The sequence below is a fragment of the Drosophila kikkawai genome, chromosome 3L (genome assembly GCF_030179895.1).
Source record: "Drosophila kikkawai strain 14028-0561.14 chromosome 3L, DkikHiC1v2, whole genome shotgun sequence".
Taxonomy (NCBI): Eukaryota; Metazoa; Arthropoda; class Insecta; order Diptera; family Drosophilidae; genus Drosophila; species Drosophila kikkawai.
In genome coordinates, this window is record NC_091730.1 from 5,036,527 (window position 1) to 5,058,422 (window position 21,896).

At 42.9% G+C, this 21,896-nt stretch overlaps 5 protein-coding genes across 5 annotated transcripts; 2 read left to right on the forward strand and 3 right to left on the reverse strand.

The window, feature by feature from the left end:
• Positions 1-128: 128 nt before the first annotated feature.
• Positions 129-1,457, forward strand: LOC108079859 (ribosome biogenesis protein BRX1 homolog). Its single transcript, XM_017174371.3, has 2 exons — positions 129-331; positions 389-1,457. The coding sequence occupies exons 1-2, from the start codon at positions 218-220 to the stop codon at positions 1,337-1,339; spliced, it is 1,065 nt and encodes a 354-aa protein (XP_017029860.1). The 5' UTR covers positions 129-217; the 3' UTR covers positions 1,340-1,457.
• Positions 1,358-5,012, reverse strand: Ctl1 (choline transporter-like protein 1). Its single transcript, XM_017174370.3, has 9 exons — positions 4,731-5,012; positions 3,815-4,191; positions 3,601-3,755; positions 3,314-3,543; positions 2,954-3,254; positions 2,378-2,657; positions 2,153-2,315; positions 1,862-2,083; positions 1,358-1,802 (listed from the first exon to the last, which is right to left on the reverse strand). Exons 1-9 carry the CDS (start codon positions 4,845-4,847, stop codon positions 1,572-1,574), a joined length of 2,076 nt encoding a protein of 691 aa, XP_017029859.1. The 5' UTR covers positions 4,848-5,012; the 3' UTR covers positions 1,358-1,571.
• An 863-nt stretch (positions 5,013-5,875) lies between these two features.
• Positions 5,876-19,406, reverse strand: LOC108079904 (mucin-2). The gene is made up of 6 exons (XM_017174437.2): positions 19,211-19,406; positions 11,204-11,347; positions 9,398-9,713; positions 9,098-9,335; positions 8,878-9,040; positions 5,876-8,818 (listed from the first exon to the last, which is right to left on the reverse strand). Exons 2-6 carry the CDS (start codon positions 11,288-11,290, stop codon positions 6,167-6,169), a joined length of 3,456 nt encoding a protein of 1,151 aa, XP_017029926.1. The 5' UTR covers positions 11,291-11,347; positions 19,211-19,406; the 3' UTR covers positions 5,876-6,166.
• Positions 19,407-20,558: 1,152 nt separating this feature from the next.
• On the reverse strand, positions 20,559-20,993 carry VhaM9.7-a (Vacuolar H[+] ATPase M9.7 subunit a). The gene has a single exon (XM_017174137.3). It carries the CDS (start codon positions 20,899-20,901, stop codon positions 20,644-20,646), a length of 258 nt encoding a protein of 85 aa, XP_017029626.1. The 5' UTR covers positions 20,902-20,993; the 3' UTR covers positions 20,559-20,643.
• Positions 20,994-21,063: 70 nt separating this feature from the next.
• On the forward strand, positions 21,064-21,888 carry LOC108079888 (zinc finger matrin-type protein 2). The gene is made up of 2 exons (XM_017174411.3): positions 21,064-21,248; positions 21,322-21,888. Exons 1-2 carry the CDS (start codon positions 21,146-21,148, stop codon positions 21,807-21,809), a joined length of 591 nt encoding a protein of 196 aa, XP_017029900.1. The 5' UTR covers positions 21,064-21,145; the 3' UTR covers positions 21,810-21,888.
• Positions 21,889-21,896: the final 8 nt, after the last annotated feature.

Below are 21,896 nucleotides of genomic sequence, written 5' to 3' on the forward strand. Positions count from 1 at the left end.
CATATTGTTTTAATTCAAATTCAAAAACTATCGCATAGAACTTATTAATTGACCAGGGCTGAAACATACTATCGATAATGTACGATAACACTCTAGCACGTGCTGCTGGCACCCTGGGTTTGTTCAAGAGGCCATCCCTGGTTGTTTTCATTTTGAAAACACGTTGTTTCGCTTACTCTCTTTTATAAAAGTTGTTTTAATTAAATAAACCAAGTCAATGGGCCGAAAATTCCAAAAGAAACAGAAGGTCCAGCAGCTGGAGATTGTGCCGCTCGATGAAAACCCTCCGTTGCCCCCTCAGAGGTCCTCCGACGAGGCGGTGCCAAAGAAGGTAAGTTCTAAAAACCCCTGATGATTCCCTAACAAAACCCTTTATTTAAAATTGCAGGAAAAATGGGTGAACAAGCAACGCGTTCTGGTCTTCGCCGCCCGCGGCATCAGCCACCGAGACAGACATCTTATGCGGGACATTAAAACCCTGATGCCACACCACCGCCCCGAGTCCAAGATGGAGCGCTCCAAGACCCTGTCGGTGGTCAACGAAATGTGCGAAATGAAGCACTGCAACAAGGCCATGCTTTTCGAGGGCCGGCGTAAGCGGGACCTGTACATGTGGGTGTCCAATACATCGGGAGCCACCGGGCCGTCGGCCAAGTTCCTCATCGAAAACATCCACACAATGGCCGAGCTCAAGATGACGGGCAATTGCTTGCGCGGATCCCGGCCCCTGCTCTCCTTCGACTCCAAGTTTGATGAGCTGCCGCATTTGAAGCTGCTCAAGGAGCTGTTCGTACAGACCTACTCGGTGCCTAACCATCATCCCAAGAGCCAGCCCTTCGTGGACCATGTCTTCACCTTCACCTACCTGGACAACCGCATCTGGTTCCGGAACTTCCAGATTCTTTCTGAAGACGGTGGCCTGTCCGAGGTGGGACCGCGCTATGTGATGAATCCCGTGAAAATATTCGACGGCTCGTTTACGGGCAAGACCATTTGGGAGAATCCCGACTATGTGAGTCCCGCCAAGCAGCGACAGCTCCTAAAGAAGGCAGCCAAGGACAAGTACGTAAACCGAGTGGAGCAGAAGGTAAAGCAAGAGGCCACGCGACCTGTACAGGCCTACGAAGGCATTGAAAACGAGGAGCTTTTCGAGGACGATGATCCCATTGAGACGGCCAAGATCCTGGCCGCCATAGCCAAGAAGAAGAAGCAGGACAATGCCACAAAAACACCCAAGGCAGCGCTAACCAAGAAGATCAAGGAGAAGCAACTGAAGGCCGTCAAGGAGGTGATCGAGCAGAAGAAGGCAAAGGCTGCAAAACGTGTGAAAAAGGTTTAAAAAAAAATACATGTAAAATACATTTAGATACAAAAAACGATTACAAACTTTATATAAATACTTTTAAAAAACGGTGCCTCCTAAGTTTGAATATCAATATAGACAAGGTTACAAGGTATTACTGGTCTGCTTTTTGTACGTCGCGACGGGAGTTATGGTTAAACATATATAAATATTAGCATCCTAGAATGAGATGTGCGTTGAGTTTCGGGCCTAGCTGCGGCTTTTGAAGCTACTCTGGCGACATGGGCGCCACCTCGGGATCAGAGGGTGGGAGTCGTGTAATACTGAAGGGCTGCTTGTTGATGGGCATCATCTCCACCACCTGAATGGGTGGCTCCTCGCCGGGCTGTAGTGGTTCCTCGCCCACCAGCTTGGCCAGATTGCTCTGGGCCCAGCGTCCTGAGCGACCATTGATGGTCTTGTCCTCGCAGACGCACAGGAAGAGGGTGTCCACCACCATCTATATGAAAACATTTTAGTTTAATGTTCTTTTCAAATTAAATTAACATAAAAACGTACCTCAAACAGCGACAAAATAATGTGAGCAATGAAAAATGAGAATATTATGATGAGTATGACGGGGGCCATGTAGAAATTTAGTCCTGGCATGTCCTTGAGCATAATAATACCAATCAGGCCACAGAGGGCAGCCACCACAACCTTTCCCAGAAAGAGAATAAAGTCGCCCACGCTGTTGATGGTGGCCACTTGCAAGACATTCGTGGCCATGGCATTCCAAGCCTAAAAATAAGGAATCATATATTTCATATGATTTAATTCATAATTTATAAGTTAAATTTAAAAACTTACAATGCCTGCGGCTGGGCAAAAGTTAATGGACTCGATGGCCACCACAGTGTAGGCATTGTGGTTGAGGAAGCGTATGAACTTCTCAAGCAGCCAGAAGCCACAAATGCAGCACTTTAAGCAACAGGCGGCGCACTCCGAGCCCTTGTCCTCGCCCTTCTTGAGTCTAAGGAATGAAAATTACTCAATTATAGTTGATAATTATCAAGGGAAACTAGTTCTACTTACTTGGCATACAAGTACGTGAGTATCAGGCGAGGAATCTTGAAAATTGTGATCACAAATGACCCCTTGGCCACCGTGCCCAGATGGTATTTGATCAGCTTGCCAATGGCATAAATTGTGGGTGTCGTTGTGGGCTTGCCAAAGTACCAGAAGGCAACGGCAGCGGCCAAAGCAAACTGCTGGCAGGCAAATATAAACTCCACAGTCCAAATGAGACCCACCACATAGATCCAGAACATGCTGCGCAGGGCACCGGCATCGGCATATTCTACGCGTGAAATGGCTATTTTTAAAGAAACATTATTAGTATTTCATTGAAGTAAAAAGTAGAAAGAAGTCTACGTAAAACCACTAAGAATTGTATATACAAATTGGAGCCAAAAATGAGTGATTAAGAAACACAGAAATATATACAAAATTTCAAAATTCTGTGCCCTTAACAAATATCACTTACTTATTCAGCAATTTCGAACCATAAATAAACAAAAATATATGCTTTAGATTATTTTAAGGCGAGCTGCTTTCCAAACCCTCATTAAACCTTTGATGAATTGATCTTAAAAGTCCCCCAATACTTACTCCTTTGATCGTTTATACTGGTATTGTTGGCCACAAAGACCGCATTCGTGGGTAGTGGCTGCTGATGTGCCGCCGAATTGTCAAATGGAGCAATGGGACTCTGGCCAGGTGAGCTGGCAGTGGCCAGACATATGACCACCACAACCCAGAAGCTCAAAAAGGCTATCAAAACTAGAAAGGCTAGCAGTGGAGCGATCAGTAATCCTGGGAGATTCATCATGCACTGGCCAGCTTCCTCGAACAAAGCAGATAACCCAGCCAGTTTGTTTTTCAAAAAGTATATAATCACTATGAGAATTATCTGTAAAAATACATTGATTTATGAGTAAGATTCTCGTTGGAAATCTGCTTAAATCTCACCATAGTTATGGTGGCCAACACAGCCAGGGTCAAGACGGCATCCTGATTGCGTACAAACTCCTCCAACCTCGTATACTGTACATTCACACCCGACTTGTAGCGAATGTTATAGTAGGCATACCACAAAGCACCTGCCAGACCAACGCTGGCCACTATAACCAGGACGCAGATGATCCAGGAGACGACACGCGACAGCCAGTGCATCATGGTCACCAAGGCAATGGAAATTACTAAGAAAAAATAAACAATTTAATAGAGTTTTAAATTTAAATGAAACAAAAACTTACGCAAGGCTAAGCCGCACACCATGGCTATGATGTGCCAGGAGGAGTAGACATCTCCTATAAACTGCTGGGCCACATCCCAGTTGTTTAGCATATCGTAAAAGTCCTGGAACTTCTCACCAGTACCCTTGGGCACACAGCGATGCAGAATGGGGTTGCTAGAAAAGGAAGTAGAGTTAAATTTTTAATTTTAACTGGTTTAGCAGCTCATGCACACCTCTCGTGAACGGGTAGACTGGGACAGGGGCCCAGGAAATTCAAGATGCTCTTGTCCTCCCTAACCGTAGACAGTTGCTGCATATTGTAGTCATATTTGCACAGCTGAGTGCCCGTCTTGGTGTAGTACTCCAGCAGCTCACTGGCCGTGTTCATAGGTTTGGCCGGGCAGGACTTGACGCATATCTTTAGGGATTTCTTCAACTCCTTGACATCAAAGTAGAAAAGCTGCGGCTTGTCGAGGGTGTTCATGCCAGACAGCGGAAAGCCCTGAAACTTTTCATTATGCTTGACGCCACAGGTGTTGCCAAAGGAGTCGTAGCCATTGATGATGCGCAAGGGATTGCCGTAAACAAACGAGAATATCGCAATCACAATCTGCAAGAGGAAAAGTGGAGTTCCATTCAATTTAAAGTGGAATTAAATTCAGGGGGAATTAAATAAAAGTGTAGCTGGGCCAACGCCCACGCCGATGTCATGGCATGTCTAGGGGCATTATTAATATAATCGCTTTAATGGATGGACATGCATATCTTTCAGGGTTCGGGGAGTGGCGTGTGTCCACCACCAGGACACTGAACAAGCCATAATTGATTCAAAATCCACATGGATTTGGCTCTAGTTTTTCAGGCCGGAATGTTAAATCATCGCCTTCATTAGCTGAATTAACAATTCCCCTCATGACCGGGGGCGATGACGACATGAATGTCTCACCAAGTAACATGTCGCGGTTGCCACCACCTCCTCCTCCTCGTAAACGGCGCGCAAAAAACGCTCACACACACAACGAGACACAAAGAGCAGCAGCAGCAGACACACAGAAGCATTGCGCAGATTGATCTCTTAACTTTCACTTTCCCCGATACACATCTCTTTATATATATAGTTTATAAGGGTAAATCACATTAGAAACTTACCAAAAACAACCAGAAAATAATGTAAATAGCCAGCCAGCAGGTGTCCGTACAGGACCGGTATTTAGGCCTATTATTACCAGCCTCCCCCTCCCCATCTTTGCTCTCCGCGCAACCCATTTTTGCACTTGCTTAAAGTTAGTTTAATTAGCGGTTTTAATTCCACTTTTCAGCGCGGGTTTATATATAGTCTTAGCGAATATTGAGCCACTTGTTTATTCTTATTTTGATTCACAACCACCGAACAACAACAACGCCTAAATCCTCCAAGAATGCGCTGGTGTGACCAGGTATGTAAAACCATCTATGGCTCGCAGATGCTATCGATTGCGGCGCTCACAAGCGCTATCGATTGTCTTGAGACTATCGCGATAGTCCGCTGCTATCATTTTTAAACCCTTGCAGGATATTTTAATTAATAATCTTAATTATTATATTTTTCAACTTTGATTTGTTAACACATAAAAAATATGGGTAAATATAGGTCTTCTTCGGGGGATTTATTACTTTAATAAGTGAAGGAGTCATTTCCGTCCCTATAAACCATATATATTCTTGATCAGCATCAACAGGAGAGTCTTTCCAGACATGTTAAAAAGAAAACAAAAATTTTAATTTTTTTCAAAAAAATGTTAGGGTTACATCATTAAAATTGTGAAAAAATTGGCAAAATTTTTGATTTCCTAAAATATTAAATTAAGTATGCAGATTTGTTAACCTACAAAAAACAAGCTCAGATATGCTTTCCAAACTAAATTTTGTGCTTTTTTGGCTTAGTTATGACATTTTTCAACATCAATTTGTCAAAATAATTATCATATAAAAATATATAGATACATTTTTTAATTTGAATGTAATAAATTAATTTTAAAAATTAGATTACACCTCCAAAAGCATTCCTTTTAGCTGTACATTTTTCTATAAGTATTAGTTTGTATAACCCAGCATATATAAAATGAAACACACACAACTCTTAATAAATTATTCACATTTATTTAAAGATTGAGCTTAAACAATTATCAAGTACTAAGAGTACTCTTCGACTTAAACATCCAGTGAGCTAACATTAACATAAGAATCGCAATGAACTGGAAAATAGATGATATTCGAAAACCGTAGGATCGTATACAGACTTTATAGAGATTCGATTCATAAACAATGAATTATGTGACGTGTGGTTTATCTTAAATACTGAGGAGGACTGGCAGTTGCATAACCGGAAGTGTCATTCCAAAATTGTTCACTTCCTTTCGCGGGGGAAAAACAATTTTCGAACAAGATTTCGTTATTTCCACGATCGATCTAACTAAAGTTATATATTCCCTACTTACAACTAGCACATATAGTGGTCTAAGCTAACCTAGATCTAGATCTAGATCGTAGAACGTGTCTCTCTCTCCGCTAATCTCATCCGTGGAGCTATTTGGCCGACTCTGTGATCACTTCTTGACCGTCACCTGAATGCCGCCCTTGACCACCGCCTCGGCGGGGGGCTGCTGGCCGAATCTCCGGCTCTGGTTGAGATTGCTCTTGCGCCGTATGCTGATCTTGCCGGGACCAACACTGGGACGTGGAGAGGTGGCTTTAGCGGGAGCTGGAACAGGAACGGCAGGGGGAGCACTGCGCGGCGTGTCCTGCTCCTCGGCGGGCGGTCTATATGTTCGGATTCCGGAGTTGGATCTCACCGGGAGCAGCGTCACTAGGCGGTGCACACTTGGCTCCGTTGTGCTGGCGACAAACTGCGAGATCTTGAGCAGCTCCTCATACTTCACGGGATCAATCACCTCCACCTCTGCCTCGCCGACCACTGGAATGGCGGCGCCCAGGACCTCAGAGGAGCCTTCCTCAATGAAACTTGACATGGGCTTGATGAACGGCTCCCGCTCTAGGGGCAATAGGGGCTTTGGAGCAACTGTCGTGGTGGATATGGGCCTCTTTACTTCCTCTTTGGGTGCCGAATGCTTCAGTTTGTTTTGTGAAAAGGGCGGAAACTTGTTTGGGACACTGGGCGTGATGCCCAATTTGGTGGCCAGAGTATCAAAGATCAGCGAGATGTCCTGGATATTGCTGGCATTGTTAATCCTCGTTTTGATATCGTTTAGCGTAAGGTTCTCCGACTTGTCTATATCCTCCGAAACCCAAGCCTGCAGCGTCTGGTTGAAGACCTTTCTCATGTTCCCGTTGTGTCCGTATCCCTGTGCCGACGAACTGTTGACAAACTCCCACTTGGAGTGCGAGGGAAATAGGTTGGAATCATCCATCATGGTTGGCTTTTCGCTTGTCGTTCGCACTCGATTCCTTTTTGTGGTTTTGGGCTCTTCGGTGGTCGTTGTCGTGGTTGTTGGGGTTGTGGAGTCCTGCTCTAAGCTGGCATTGGAGAGAATCGAAGAGGGAGTGTTCCTCTGCAGAATGATCTCTTTGAGGTTCATAAAATTCGGCTTGGCAGGCTTCACCGTCACCTCTTCCTCCTCTGGCTCTATTCGGGACTCTAAGACATCTCCAGTTGGCTTGGGAGTGGCCGTGGCATTGTCCTCCTTGGGCAGGTTTAGGAGCTCCATAAAGAACTCGCCTATGGTGTCGGCCAGCACCGAATTGTCGGTTGGTTTCAGCGAAGGTAACGATGGAGATTTGGTGGGTTTGGGTGAGCTAATAACCGGCGTCTTTGATGTCGATGTAGGCAAGTTCTCTTGTAGATTGGTGGTGGTTTCAAGCTGCTCCTTCTCCTGGTTCAGTTCCTGTGCAGTTTTGACTTGCTCCTCCTTGATGACTGGCTTTTCCGTCTTATCCTGCGGCTCCTTCTTCTCCAGCTTGTCCTGCGGCTTTTTGGCTATAACCCCGCCGCCTAGATGCTCGAATCTCTCGTTGCTGGCATCCAGATTAAAGGGCAGCTTCTCACCTGTTCCTATCGTGGCATCGATTGGCTTAAAAGGCGGAATAATCACATCATCTATCAGGGGAACAGGCAGCGGATGCGGTTCTACGAGTGCTCCTCCCAGCCGCTCAATATTCTCAGTTCCCGGCATGAAAACGGGACTGCCAAAGTTGTGGTAGAAGAGCATGTCCTGATCTTGTGGCTGCTGCTGGTGCACGGGACTTAGAGGCTTGGGCTCCTGCAGACGCACTCCCGGATTGAGGAATCCAAGACTGTATGGATCAATGGTCACTGGAGCCACGGCCGCTGTCGGAGGCGTAGGATTGTCCCCGATAAAGGGCAACTCGAACTCATCAATCCTTCTCTGGGGTATATGGTTAACGGTAGGCGTGGTTCCAGCTGCTCCTGGCAAGGTTTTAGTGGGAAAAGCTGGCGGTGGACCTGGCAACAGTTCAGGAACCTCTCGATGCATCGGTCTCCAGGGTTGTGTATCCAAAATGGGGAAGGTGGTGAATAGATTGGCATCCAGTTTGGGCAGAGATCCTATTGGGCTTGAAGTGGGCGTGCTCACTGGAGGATAGGTGAACGTGGTCGTTGTGGTCCGAGTGGTGCTGGGCGGCGGAGGAAGTGTAGTACTGGAAGTGGAGCTAGTGGTGGCCTCCGTAGTCGTAGTACTTGTTGTTGGCTTTGGAGTAGTTGTCGTTGTGCTCGTCGTCGTTGTTGTTGTAGAAGTTGTCGTACTCGTAGTGCTTTTCCTAGTCGTAGTAGTTGCCTTTGTGGCCTTGGTGGTTGCTCTGGTTGTCGAGGAAGGATTTCCCAATGGTACCTGCTGTGGCAGCACTGTTGTTAGCTTCTCAATACTTGGCTTTTTGGGCTTCACCCTCAAGGAGTAAGGCGTCACAGCAATAGTCTTGGGCGGCAAGGCACTACTGCTGCTGGTCTGATAGGCCCTAGTTGGTGGCGTCTTCTTGCGGGCAATGTCTGCATCCGTTTTGGTGATCTCAAAGGAACCCTCAAAAGAACCCTGGATAACCGGAGCGTTCTCCACATCGATGTCGGGCTCCTCGTCAGCGGCATGGGTGCGCACTAGGGGATTCTTCGGCTTGGGCGTAGTATTGCCGCCACCCAGAGGTTTTGGGTGAAGTGGCGATGGTGCCGGCGTGCTGCCTTTCTTCATTAGACGCTTCTCCAGTTGGGTTTGACTAGTGGGCACCGTTTGCTGATGAACATTAAGATTTTATTATAGAGAATTTAAATAAATGAGGACTCTTCTCTTACTGCTTCCTTAAGTATAGCTGCAGATCGCACCACCTGCTCGTCCATTATCCGCTTGATCTCCACCGATTCGGTGTCCAGCCTCAATGAGCGATACAATGACTTGGTGGCGGAGGTCTCCAGGAACAGAGACTCTTTAATGTACTCCTCCACGCTCAGTATATTTCTAAATAAAAATGCTATATATTAAATCTATTAAGAAGAAATAGAAGATTAAGCTTACTGCGGCAGTTTGCGGACATCGAGAAACACCCGGAAGGAGACCTTTATCAATGGACCCTCACCAAAGCCCCAGACATCAGTGCGCAGCGGCGTCAAACCATTATCCATCATTGAACGCTCCACAAAACGCTTGTAGAAATCAATCTTCTGTTTGTAGGTCGTTGTGTGGTTGTACTTGAGACCCGTGGAGAAGAGATCCCCCTTGGCAATGCGGAAAGAGCCCTCAAAACCCATGATGGCTGAGAAGAAAGGGTTTTAATTAATATGGATCTGTTAACAATTTTATAAAGCTCTCTCTTACGATCCTCCAGATTGGTCTTGATGGAGCTAAAGTAGAAGGCCAAACCGGCTATGGAGATGACGGCCAACAGGACTATAAATGCCGCCGTGGTCAGGATAATGGAGAAGGAACGATTCTTCGGGTATTGTGTATGCGTCTTGGCCGAAAACGTGGACGGGGCAATGTTCCTGCCATCCCGCCAGATGCCCCACGTATTGTAACCATACTGACTGTTCACACTGTGATCATTGGTGTACGAGGGCTGCTTGTTCATGTGATAGTACGCCCCCAGCTGAGACCTCCGGCCAACGGTGTTCTGGTATGTGTAGTCCGCACTCTGCAAAAGTGACAGATGTGGTTAACTGGGTTTCCAAAGTGTGCCAGACTAAGTCTGGCATCTGATCGATCTGATCCCGATGGCCACAAATTAGATAATTAGCTTTGAGCTGCTGGAAGTCGCACAACTTTCTCAATTCTCGACCCTTTGGCCACTTTCTTTGGCGAGTTAGCTCCTCAGTCACCAATCTAGGTTCTAGATTACGGAAGTTAGCATCTAACGGGCCTTAGTTTGAACTCAATTTACAGAGATTCGCCGCAGAGAACCAACCGCAAGCTTCCCCCAAAAACTTTCCCAGCTTTCCCAAGGGGTTATGTCAGCGGAGATCTCACTATCTAACTTGTCATGATTTGTTAATGCATCTCATTAGCAGCAGTTCTTCTAGTGCTGGGAAAACGCATTTAATTAGCAGAGTACAGAGTTAGAGAGTCATTGCACTTGGTCAGAGTCCAATGAGCATCAACAGGTTCACAGGCTCACGGTGCCTGGCAAGTGATTAGCATTTTACAGGTTCTTTTTTTAATTAAATTAAATTAAATTAAATTATATAGAAAAAAACTATGTATAGTACATCAAATCATTGAATAATAATTTTTTATAATAATCCAACAACTTCGCTTTGATCTTCTTTACGGAGCTGCCATAAACAAGTTTGTTGCCTAAGTCTTTTGATATTGACATTGACATTGATATGGAAAAATCTGACATTATAGACGGGTAATTAAAATTCTTCACTGGAACCAAACTCAATACTTAATTTGAAAGCAATCAAGAGTTTTAATTAGGAAATCTCACTGATTTGTAACCTATAATTATCTCAAAATCAACTGTGTGGAGAGTGCACCTTGCCCAGGGCGCTTCCTGAGGGCTTCTGTGGGAATGTTTTGATTGTTTCTTGATTACCATTTAACATTCGTTAGCTGCAGGGCATTTCCCTTGTGGCCTCCTCCCCTCCTCATCCGCTATAGCCCCCCCAACAGTCTTGCCAACTCTTTTGCGTTGCGTTCTCTTCCGCTCTTTCTTCGCTAGCCGCCTCTTCTTGGTGGCTTCTTTCTTCGCTGCCAGAGAAAGTCATTCACCTTTTAGAACGAACCAACGAACGAACGAGCGAGAAAACGAACTGCTGCTCGGTTAGTTTGCTCGCTGGTACCTATGTTTTTTTTTCTGTGAACGAGGAATGCAAACAGCTCCGAGTTCCCGGAGCTGCTGCCCCAAACAAATAGGCAAACGAATAAATAAATATGCAAGCTGCGTTCTTTGTATAAAAAAAACAACAAAAAAACACAAAAAAGAGAGATAACAAAAAAAGAAAACCCACCTCGCGTTGATGTAACAATTCTATTTACAAAAAGATTTTTTTTTGGCCTCAATTCTATTCACTCCCCGGAGACTCGACTCGAGACTCGAGACTCTAATCAGATTCATTGGCATTGTATAACTGTCTGGGTTCTTTTGTCCCCTCCAGGTGATAAATGATAAGGATTACTCACCATTTGCCGGCATGTCTGGGCCCTATATATATCACTAACGCCGGATAAACTCTGGAAGTACTTCTTGGTCCCATAAACGGTGTCCATCTTTGGATGTCAGTGCCGTTACAGCTCCAACTTCAACTCCAACTCCTTTTGCAGGTTCTGAAATCAAGAAGAAAAAATATTCGGGGGATCATTGTTAGCTGGTTTTTGCTTCACTTTCGTTTTGGACCGGGCGGGACACAGAGAGTTTGCTTTCTTTTGAGCCCACTCCGCTCTGAGTGATCCGTTCTTGGACTGTAACTGGGATCGGGCTGTGAAAAGTCCAACTAATGGGCCAGCATGCCGGAGAACCGGCTAATCCTGTTTCCAGCCCATTAGCCAAACGAAAATTCTCACTTTTCGCCAAAGAGGAAAAAGAGGAAAAAAGAACAGCAAACAATAGCTATGAGATATGCAGGCCGTTAACCGGTTTGATTTACATTTTTCAAAACTCCTACAAAACAGTTTTTTACACCACAAAAAAAAATATATATTCTGTAAAGGTATTCTAATCTGAAGAAAAAGGTAATAGATTCTAGAATTTTAGACTTTTTTCTATTCAAAAATTTATAAAAAATACATAATAAAATAGTTTTTCTTTGTACCTATAACTAATTCGGATATTCTGATATAACTAGTATTATCTGTGGGCTCTATCTCAACTTGTTTACAATACAAACATTTCCCAGTTAACCCTTTCTTCACTTCCTCTACCATCTCTTGGTTTAATGACTATTTTCCCAGTATATCGAGACATTTGTTATGCCCATAAAACCCCAAAAACCAACCTTCTTCTCAATGAATGAAGGTATCACTCACAAGTTTCATAATTAATTGAACCCCCTCAATAAAAAAAAATAAAGAAAAAACTAGACCTCTCTTCGCTGACCAGTCATAAAAAGCGAAAGCTCTTCGAGACACAAAACCCAAAAAGTTTAATTAGAGAATTCCCCGACACTTTGATACGCTCACTGGTCTGAGCCCTACAAATTTGGAATTTTCACTTCTTCTCTTGGGAAGAAGAACCCACTCCCGGCCACCACGAATGGCTTAAGTACACAGCAGATGGGCAATGGCATGGAGTGGGATGGAAACCAGTTCTCCAGCAGAGATGGTACGAGAGATGTGAAGGAGATGGAGGTTGCAGATGAAGATGGGGCTGTGACTGGGGCTGGGTTATGTTATGGCTTGTTCCGCCGTCATATACACATGTAAGATCGCTGTGCTTATAGAGTCGCACACAATGTATGATACTTTGGTATCAAAAGCAAAGTTCACAGATGCGGAGAAACGTGTGTAAAAATAGAAGATGGAAGTAGCGATGGTTTCAAGGGGTCTCAAGTCTCGGATCTCAGGTCTCTCCAGCCTCAAGCCTGAGCTTGCAAAAGTAAAAGTTCTGTTATTTTTAGGAATGTCTTGATGATGGCGGTGGCGGCCAGACAGAGAAACTAATTGGGATGGATGCTGTGGCATGATAATCAGGTCTTCGGAAGCAAAAGCCTCGTTTTTTGTTGGGTCATCAGAAATCGAACACACAAAGCTAATGGTTAAGATTATGCAAAATTTATGATTAATGATAGGCTCAATTAAGGGTCTAGAGAAAGCCTAAAATATAACTGGAAATAGTGTTTAATTGTTAAACTATAAATAACAAAATATGTAGTTTGTTTTTCTTTAGAATTTCCAAGTAAAATAAATGTTAAACAGTTAGTAATAGTTCTGTGATCGCCTTTTCCCGGCATTAACCTAACGGAATCTCTATCATCACCTCTTCCTTCATTGAATTGGAACGGAAACCCATTTGCCTAATAAAAATGTACCGCCAAAAACGCGCTCAAACTAGCAGAAAAAGAGGCAAATTGAAGAGAACCCGTGCAATTAGCAATCTGGCATACACATGCACAGAGGGAAATACGCATAGAAATGTCTGGGCTGGGCTCCCAAAGGGGGGTGCCCTCCACTCTATACCCAAGACTATGGTTAGAACGCTTGGGGAGTCATCGCCATCAACATCGCCGTCGTCATCATGGCCAAAGCCGTAGCCACCAGCTTTGACCTAGATGCGCATGCGCGGAGCCACGATGGCACGAGGAGGAATGGAAATGGGAGAAGAGGAGGGGGCCCGGCCCGGCGGAGACGGCAAAAGCCAAAACTGGCAGCTTGTGCGCGTCTCCCAAGTATGTACTCACAATGGTGGTCAAATTAATGGTTGTTTTTTGGTTAAAACTTCTAGAATTTCTTATTGAAATCTTATTGAAAATATTTTAGAAAATAAGTATAGTAGTTACAATCCAAAATCATATGCCTTCAAATCTATACTTTATTTCCAATAATTCCATCTCATAATAAACAAAACTAAACTTAAACCCTGTTTAAAATTGTTTTTAGTGCTATTATTTCCTCCTCAACTGTAACTTTTTGGTGTGCGGAGAAAGACAGAATAAATTGACTTGCCTCTCGGCTCTGCCGCATGAAAGAAGTAAACGAAAAATACAGAAATAAAACAAAAATATTACTGGCACAACACACACTTGCAGTTTTTTAATTTTTTTTTTTTAGGCATTAAGTATTAAGACGTCGCCGGCCAGCCACGCATAAGTTGATTAAATTTCTCGCATTAGCCGATTTTCTCTATCGGTGAAATTGCTGGACGAAAAAGCGTCAAAGAATGATTGATGAGAATTTGATCTTGGACAGTTGGACACTTGGTCATCGGTAGCAATCTGCAGAAATGTCTAACGGAAGTCGGCCATTAACCCGCTGGCACGTTTAAACCATTGTCTCCGACGCTACATATATCTGGCAGCAAGGCGATTTTCGGCCAGATTAAGATTCACAGCCACTTTCAATCATAATAGCCGCCGCCGCCGCCGACAAAGTGTCGAAGAAAGTGAAATGCGACAGGTGTAAAAGGGGAGGAGCTCACAGGTGAGGCCCCAGCATCGATGTCAATTCCCATTGATGGCTATCTTGGAATGACGGTGAAATGGAAAGTGTCCATTCCGAACGCATCGGAAACTAGAAGAGCTTTGCCGCTCATTGAATCATCCGGACAATGCAGGCGTCGCTCATCAAAAGGTGGAAGCATTTCTTATTATTTATTTATTTTTCGAAAGTGATTGCCAATTGGCAGTCTTATTATACGAGTCTCGAATACCGCTAAGATGTCATAATTGATGCCTCAATTTGCCAGTATCTGTGTGCAAATTTATGCAATCTTCTTTTATTGATTTCCCAAAAAAAAGAAAGGCAAACAGAAATCTCATAACTAACATAAATATAAACAGAACGGGCAGTAGAAACGGAAAAGGAAGTAGAGATAAAAAACTTTGACTTTATCGATAACATCCATTTCCGGTTGACAGGAAGGGCATGTCTTATCAGGAGAATATTCCGTATTTCTTTATAAATAAACCTCCTAAAAATTCATTTAAAATACAACTTGTAAATCTAAAAAGCAACTCTAAAAACCTTTCTCTTAATGAGTTTTTTTCTATCTCATCTCCCGTGTAAACGCACAGCGGCGTTGAATGACTGCAACAAAGTAACGTTGCCGCTAATTGTATAATAAATTAATTAAATTGTTTATGGCTATCAAGACATGAATATTTTAGATGGTAGAAGAGCAATCTAAATCTCTGTCCGTGCAACATTTTTGCAGTTTCGTAATCAGAATCGTAATCGCTCTAACGGCGCCAGCTACCAAAGTCTTACTGGAGCATGACCACTTTATATACCATATAGTCTCTCGTAATATGAGGTTTACAATTCAGAACCACTTGACGACCAACCTGCGTAGAGCAGAACTCTTCCCCTTCTCAATTGCGGAACTAAAAATGCATTTCATTTTGAGACAACAAAACCCCAGAAGACAGTTGACAAGAACCCAGAGGAAGCCGAGAATAGTATAAAAATAAAACATAATATTATAACATAAAGGAAGAGTCATTAAGAGCATTCACCGTTACGCTTTAACCAACGACCAAACTAATTAAAAACAAACAAATCTCTGCGCCAGCTCTTGCGTTTCGTTTCTTTTCCTTTCCCACATGTGTGTGCTCCCCCAAGAATTATTCGGAAACTTGATTACTCACTCTTGTACGGAGCACTTAGAGCAACTTTACGAGGGCCGACCGTACAGGGCGCAGTCATCGAACGAGCGACAGACAGGTGAAAAGTGTCAAGTCAGGCGAGGAAAGCCGTTAGGCTGAGGTAACAGTATTAACAACAGTGCTAAATGCCGGAAAAGGTGAGTCTTGTCTCTTGTCTTTTATAGAACTTCAAGCGGGTGAATTTTGTTCCATATTACTTAGGGAATATAATAGAAAATAATGAGTTATTGTTAATGAAATCTTAAATAAATCTGTTTAAAAAGTAATTAAATAGGCCTGGTAAATAATCTTGTTTATCTTCCACAAATATTTTAATTAATTATAAATTTCTCTGTTTTATTTCAACTTTGTCTTCAATCACCTTTATCTTGTTTTTAATTATAAACAAAAGCAAAAACTTGTTTTAATGCTTCTTTTTCACTTCATCCAACCATTCGGCCTTCCGTTAGGTTTGTAATTTATTTTTTACAGTTTTTACAACAATAAAAATAACATTTAAAAATAAATGTTTAAAGTTCCGTTAAATTACATTGCATATAACTTTATCAGTCTGCCGTAAATCAGTTTTACAGCTGCTACTTCGTTTGAATATATGCAAATTATAGGTCGTCAAACAATTAAATGGGTTTTCCACCAATTAATTTTCTTTGGAGGAGGCAACCCGCTCCGTATAACTCCCTGCTTCCATGTCCAATTCTAATGCAAATGTCAACGCGGCGGCAGAAGACAGCTTCCTCTTAGTATGCATCGACGCACTTGGTGGATAAGAACCCGAACTGCAATTAGTGCCACGATCAGCATGCAAGGCACGGCACGCACATCCACTGACTCCACTAGCTTCTGCTTCTTTTCCCCTACTCCTCTTTTCCAGACCAACCAATACCAACTGATCCATACTAAGACAAACCCACTGAAACTCACATTTCAGGCGAATGTTTTAACATTTCACTTGGTTTCTGAGTCCAAGTCTGAGTCTGAATGCTTTCCATCTATTAGATTCTTACATGGGGAAAAATTATATCATTTTGGGTTTATTATTAATGAAATAAATGTTGATTTGCAAGGAATTTTAACTACATCAAATTATTATTAGATTTTCTACTCATTGAAAATAATTGGATTAAAAAATCCTTCTACTCATAAACTTAACAAGTCAATTTTCAGGGCAATCTTTGGATGGTATTCGGGTGAAAATTTCGTATTATTTAAAGACTTGTTTAAGATCTAGTGTATTTAAAACATAAGCCTTACTTAGACCTATTCTTTTCCCTTTAAAGAACATAACTAACACCTTTTCTTTTCTAAACAAATTTATGTTAATATAATGATTGATTTTGATATTACTATTCAAGGAAATCCCTTTTCACTCTTCTATAAAATTCTACAAAATTATTCATTTCAAAACCCATTCCCCCTCAATGTTATCCCCTTAAGAACTATCTCCATTATTTTTTCTAGTGCACTCGAATGCTTTATTCGCTTTACCGCAACGAACTCTTGCATTTGAGGTCGCTTTCCTTGGTCGCTTGGCAGGCGAAACAAAAGATCGGCCCATTAGAGGCGATTTTACATCATTTGAATGCAATTTAGCCGCAGCTTAGCGTTATGTTCTATTTCGCCCCGGCACGAACTCCGAAGCTCCGAGCCAAGTCAGCCAGCCGACAGCTGCACAGATCAATCTGATGGAAGTGGCCGGCTCTTCTTGGCTGGGGATCTCCACATTTTTCTGTCATTTGGAGTAAACTAGAGGAATCGTGCGGCACGGATGATCAGCTAGGCTGCCAATTTGGGCCAGACTAGGCCGAGATGTATCATTCGCTTCGCATCTCCTGACCAATTTGCGATTCTTCACAGGCAGTAGAGAATATGCCGCAAAGAACCCCCACACAGTTGTGGAGGTGGGGTGTTCACCAGAGATCTTAGTGGCCAGATTTAAGACTTGAGACCTGACCACCGGCTCTTAACGAGCGAAAGTGTTTCATTAGCTTGTAAATGAATAATTTCCAGCCAGGGCAACGAAAACGAAATCAAAATAAACCCGAAAACTCACACCCGAGAAATGCTCGTAAAAATGTACATAATTTTTCAATCTCAATCTGGTTTTGCGCATTTCTACGTCTCTGCGTCTTTGATCCACTTCCGACAGACGACGAAAAATAAAAAAAAATGAAAATTTTCATTGCCTGCCTTCTCAGTGAAACTAATTTGAGGTGAAAATTGTCAAAATACGAGTGTAGAAATTGGTAGAAACACGAAAAGTGCCTTGGTGACAGCTGGACAGACAGACGAGCGAAATATATGGGCGTCTAGGATTCAGACTCGGATTTGGACTTGGAAGTGGAAGTGGATGTGGATTTGGCAACCTGTCTCTCGGCCTTGTCCCAAGTGTCGTCTCGTGCTGAGTCAGAGTCCGAGTCCAAGTCCAATTCCAAGTGTTTTGGCACTTTCTCCTTTGAGGCGTCAGCCCGCAGTTATCAATGAGTCAGTTCGGATGGAGAATTTGCGTAAATTGTCGGTTATTACAGGGGAGGGAGTCTGCTGCAGGTTGTGTGCCCCAAATTGGGTCAGAAAAATCCGAATGAGTGCCAAGTGCCGAGAGCCACGGCCTCTTCCTGTCCGCATCCAAGATGTTAGCGCGAGAACCGTAAACATAAACGCTGAAAAAAAAACGTTAACTGCAACTAAAAATCAATTTCCGCATCGGCATACATTGTTAGATGGATGCAAAATGCTTATATCTTTAATGGGGACAGTTGTGGTGGAAATAATAGCAACCAAGCCTCTGGAAGTTAATAATTCCAAGTGGGGAATTAGAAGTTTTATGGGTTAATTTATAAGAAATTTAAAAGACTCTTCTAGCTGCATTTAAAAAGAAAAATTTGGACAATTTTTAAGCTTTCTCAAAACTGCAAAACCAATCGAAGCTGTGGAAGTTTTTGTAGGAAAATTTGAAAACAATATAAAAACTATGATTTTTCCAGCTATGTCTTCCTTAGGTATTCTTATTCTCCTCTGAGACTGCATTCTAAGACCTGAACTAAGATCACTATACTTTCAACCGCATCTGTCCAAGCTCTAAGAACAATCTCCCATCATAATGGACAACACGACCCACTCATCGTGCGGCCGATAGTGGGATCGGAGACTAATAGAGAAGTTCCTCCCGCAATCTCCGATCTCCGGCAGCCGGGAGCAACGGATCCGGGGCTCCAAACTGAACCGAACTGAACTGTCAATTGGCCCAGTTCATCATGAACGCGGTAATTGCGCGGTTAAGCGACATATAAAGCCACGACAGACACCAAGAAAGCCCCGAGGAGGAGACACAATACAAAACGTTCTCTGGCCTTTTGTTTCAGTTGTTCTTTGGACGCGGATCACCTGTCCACTCGGCCTTTTCTTTCAGCCATTCTCAACGCTTTTATTGGTGCCAAGTCGATGTTGGGAGTCGGAATGCTCTTTGCTGTCTGCCGCCCTTTAGGGGGGGGACCTTAATTTCTAATTTCTTTTATCACAGACTGGTTTTTTTGGGAGCCCCTTTTTTATTGCCATTTTTCGTCTTAACATCCATAATTTTTTTTTTGGCTTTACCAGCTCGTTTGTGCGCGATTATTGCTTTGGGCCGAGCTTGAATTTCTACCTCTTACGCTGGGGTCTTCGGGGTCTCTGGGGAGTAATAACACACACTGGCAATGTAACCAGTTTTGTACCTTTGCTGGCCAGCACTCACTCACTGCCTTTTGCTTGCTTTATTGCATGTCTAACTAGTTTATGGCCCAAGTATAGTCTTTGGCTTAGGCAGAGTCCACGAAGTCCACTGGTCCTGCGTACCTTTCCCGCAAATTGAGTTGTAAACAGCCAAATAGCTCACCTGGCAAGGCTACACTGAATTATAGTCCGAAGAGTGGTTCCATTTGTGGAGAATGCGAGTTGAAAAAAATTGTATTTCTTCTGCCAGCGATTTAATCACAAATTTTGCACAGTTTTGATTATAATACATCGGTTCTCGGAAATCTCGAAGTTATCAATTCTTCTCGCGTCGAGAGCCGCGATTTTCAAAAAGCCAACTGTTCGCGCCCGAGTCCGATGGAAAACTGAAGACGATGGCCACAAATCTCGAGCGCAGAAGAATCGTTGAAAAGAGAAATGAAGACGGTCTGCCAGAGAGCAGAGTCGCGCATGCGCAAACGATTTTCTCTACTCTCTCCGCGCTCTTTCTCTTTGGGGTCTTTATCAGCCGCAAGTGGCGGTATTCTTCTGTTATTTAAATTGATTCAAAAATATATTTTCATTGTCTGGGATAGTGGTATTCGGTAGTTAACCGTCTCTGGGAAATTAATAGATATTTTAGCGAAATGAAATCGAAAATGTAGCATCTTTTTGTTTGGAATGCGGTTATACTTTCTTATTTAGTAATCATTTGTTTAGTTTTTCTAAGAAATTAAGTTGATATTCTAATTAGTTTTTATTCATAACTATTTAGATTTGTAGAGATATTGGAAATATCCATTTTCTTTATTTTTAGTAATGTTTTCTTTGTTTTTTTACATTTATTTTTAAACCCTTGCAGGGCATTATTATTTCAGTTAAAAGCTTGAAACGCAGTGAAGGAGTCATTTCCGACCCCATAAATCATACATATTCTTGATCAGCATCAACAGGCGAGTCTTTCTAGCCATGTTGGAATAAAAACGAAAATTTAAAATTTTTGTAAAAAAAAAAGTAAGGGGTTACATCATTAAAATTATTAGAAATTAGCAAAAATTTTGGTTTAATAAAAAATTTAAGTTAGTATGCAGATTTGTTATCCTTATAAAAACCAACACAAGAATGCTTTCCGAATCGAAATGAAGGCATTTTTGGCCTAATAATCCATTTTTTAAGCTTTGATTTTCATGAAAATTAGCAAATATATTTTATTTCTATAATTTACCCTTCTTATTTGTTACAGAATAAAATATAAATAGCTTTGTTTTTTTATGGTTTATTTGTAACAGGTTCCTTTAGAATTTGCTTTTATTTATATTTTATTTGTTTACAAATTTCTTTCCTTCTTTTTTTTTTAATTATGATAGGAAAGCAACATAATTAAGTTAAAATAGCTTTATCATTGTTATTTTTTTTCAGTACGGAAGTTTCTATTTCTTTTGCTTTTTTTATATAAGATTTATTAAATAAACATAAAAACAGCCTTTAATTGTTAAAAGAACGTAACAATAGATGTTTTTCACTATTTTATTTACAACACGAAACAATTGTTATTGGTTATGCTTGGAATACATTATTGGATGATGAGGCAGCTTCCTAGTGCTCGAGGATTTCGTTGTTCCAGGACCTGCCGATCATGGCCACCACATCCCGCTTGAGCTTGGGTCCGATCAAAGGATTCATCTGGGCCATATAGCAGCAGAGCCAGAAGAGCCAACAGCAGGCAGCGGTCAGCATGAGGACACAACGGATGAGATTCTGGTGTGGTCCTTTTGGGGTCATAATGGGCATTCCAATGCCCACAGCACCCCAAAGGCCGGTGAAGAAGAACACGGGGAAGAAAGCGGCGCCCATTTTTCTCAGATATTTTTCTCCAAAACAAGTAATTTCTCGGTTTTTATATTATTTCCAAATACTCCCCCTTTTTGTAACGAAAAATCAATACGTTATCGAAAAACTAGGGATGGCAGCGCTCATATAGAAAGCTATCGGTAGGTCATAACTATCGATATTTGATACTCTCGATGTAGCCGCGCATCGCTAACGAAAATATTTACAATAATAATATTTATTTAAAAAAACAAATCACAGCGGCACCATGACTATGCGACCTGATGACCACCGAAGAAAATGGGACAAGAACGAGTACGAGAAGCTGGCGGCGGAGCGCCTCCTCAACCAGGTGGCCCCCAAGGAAGAAGGTGCTGCTTTGAACTACACAACCTCCGAGCGTCGACATAAACTCTTGGTCTTTGTTCCTTGTTCTCCTTGCAGAGCCCGTGCAGCGGGAGAACCTTAAACGCCGCGACTACAAGGTGGACCTGGACAGCAAGCTGGGCAAGAGCGTGGTGATAAACAAGAACACACCCACCTCGCAGTCCGGCGGCTACTACTGCAACGTTTGCGACTGCGTGGTCAAGGATTCTATCAACTTCCTCGACCACATCAATGGCAAGAAGCACCAGCGTAATTTGGGCATGTCCATGAAGGTGGAACGCAGCACCGTCGACCAGGTGAAGGAGCGGTTCCAGCAGAACAAAAAGAAGATGGAGGAGAAGCAAAAGGACTACGAGCTAGAGCGCCGGCTGCGCGAGGCCAAAGAGGAGGAAGACCGCTACAAGGAGCACCGCAAGGAGAAACGAAAAGAAAGGAAGCGCAAGGCCGAGAATACGGATGACTTTGGCTCCGGCGGTGGCCTGCCCGATGACATGGCCGCCATAATGGGCTTCTCCGGCTTCGGTGGCTCCAAGAAGAACTCGTAAAACCAACTCGTTGAACTACTACTGCCCCTCCTTTTAGTTGTAAATGCGTAAGCGAAATAGAAACTCACCGCCAAACCAGCGCATCCG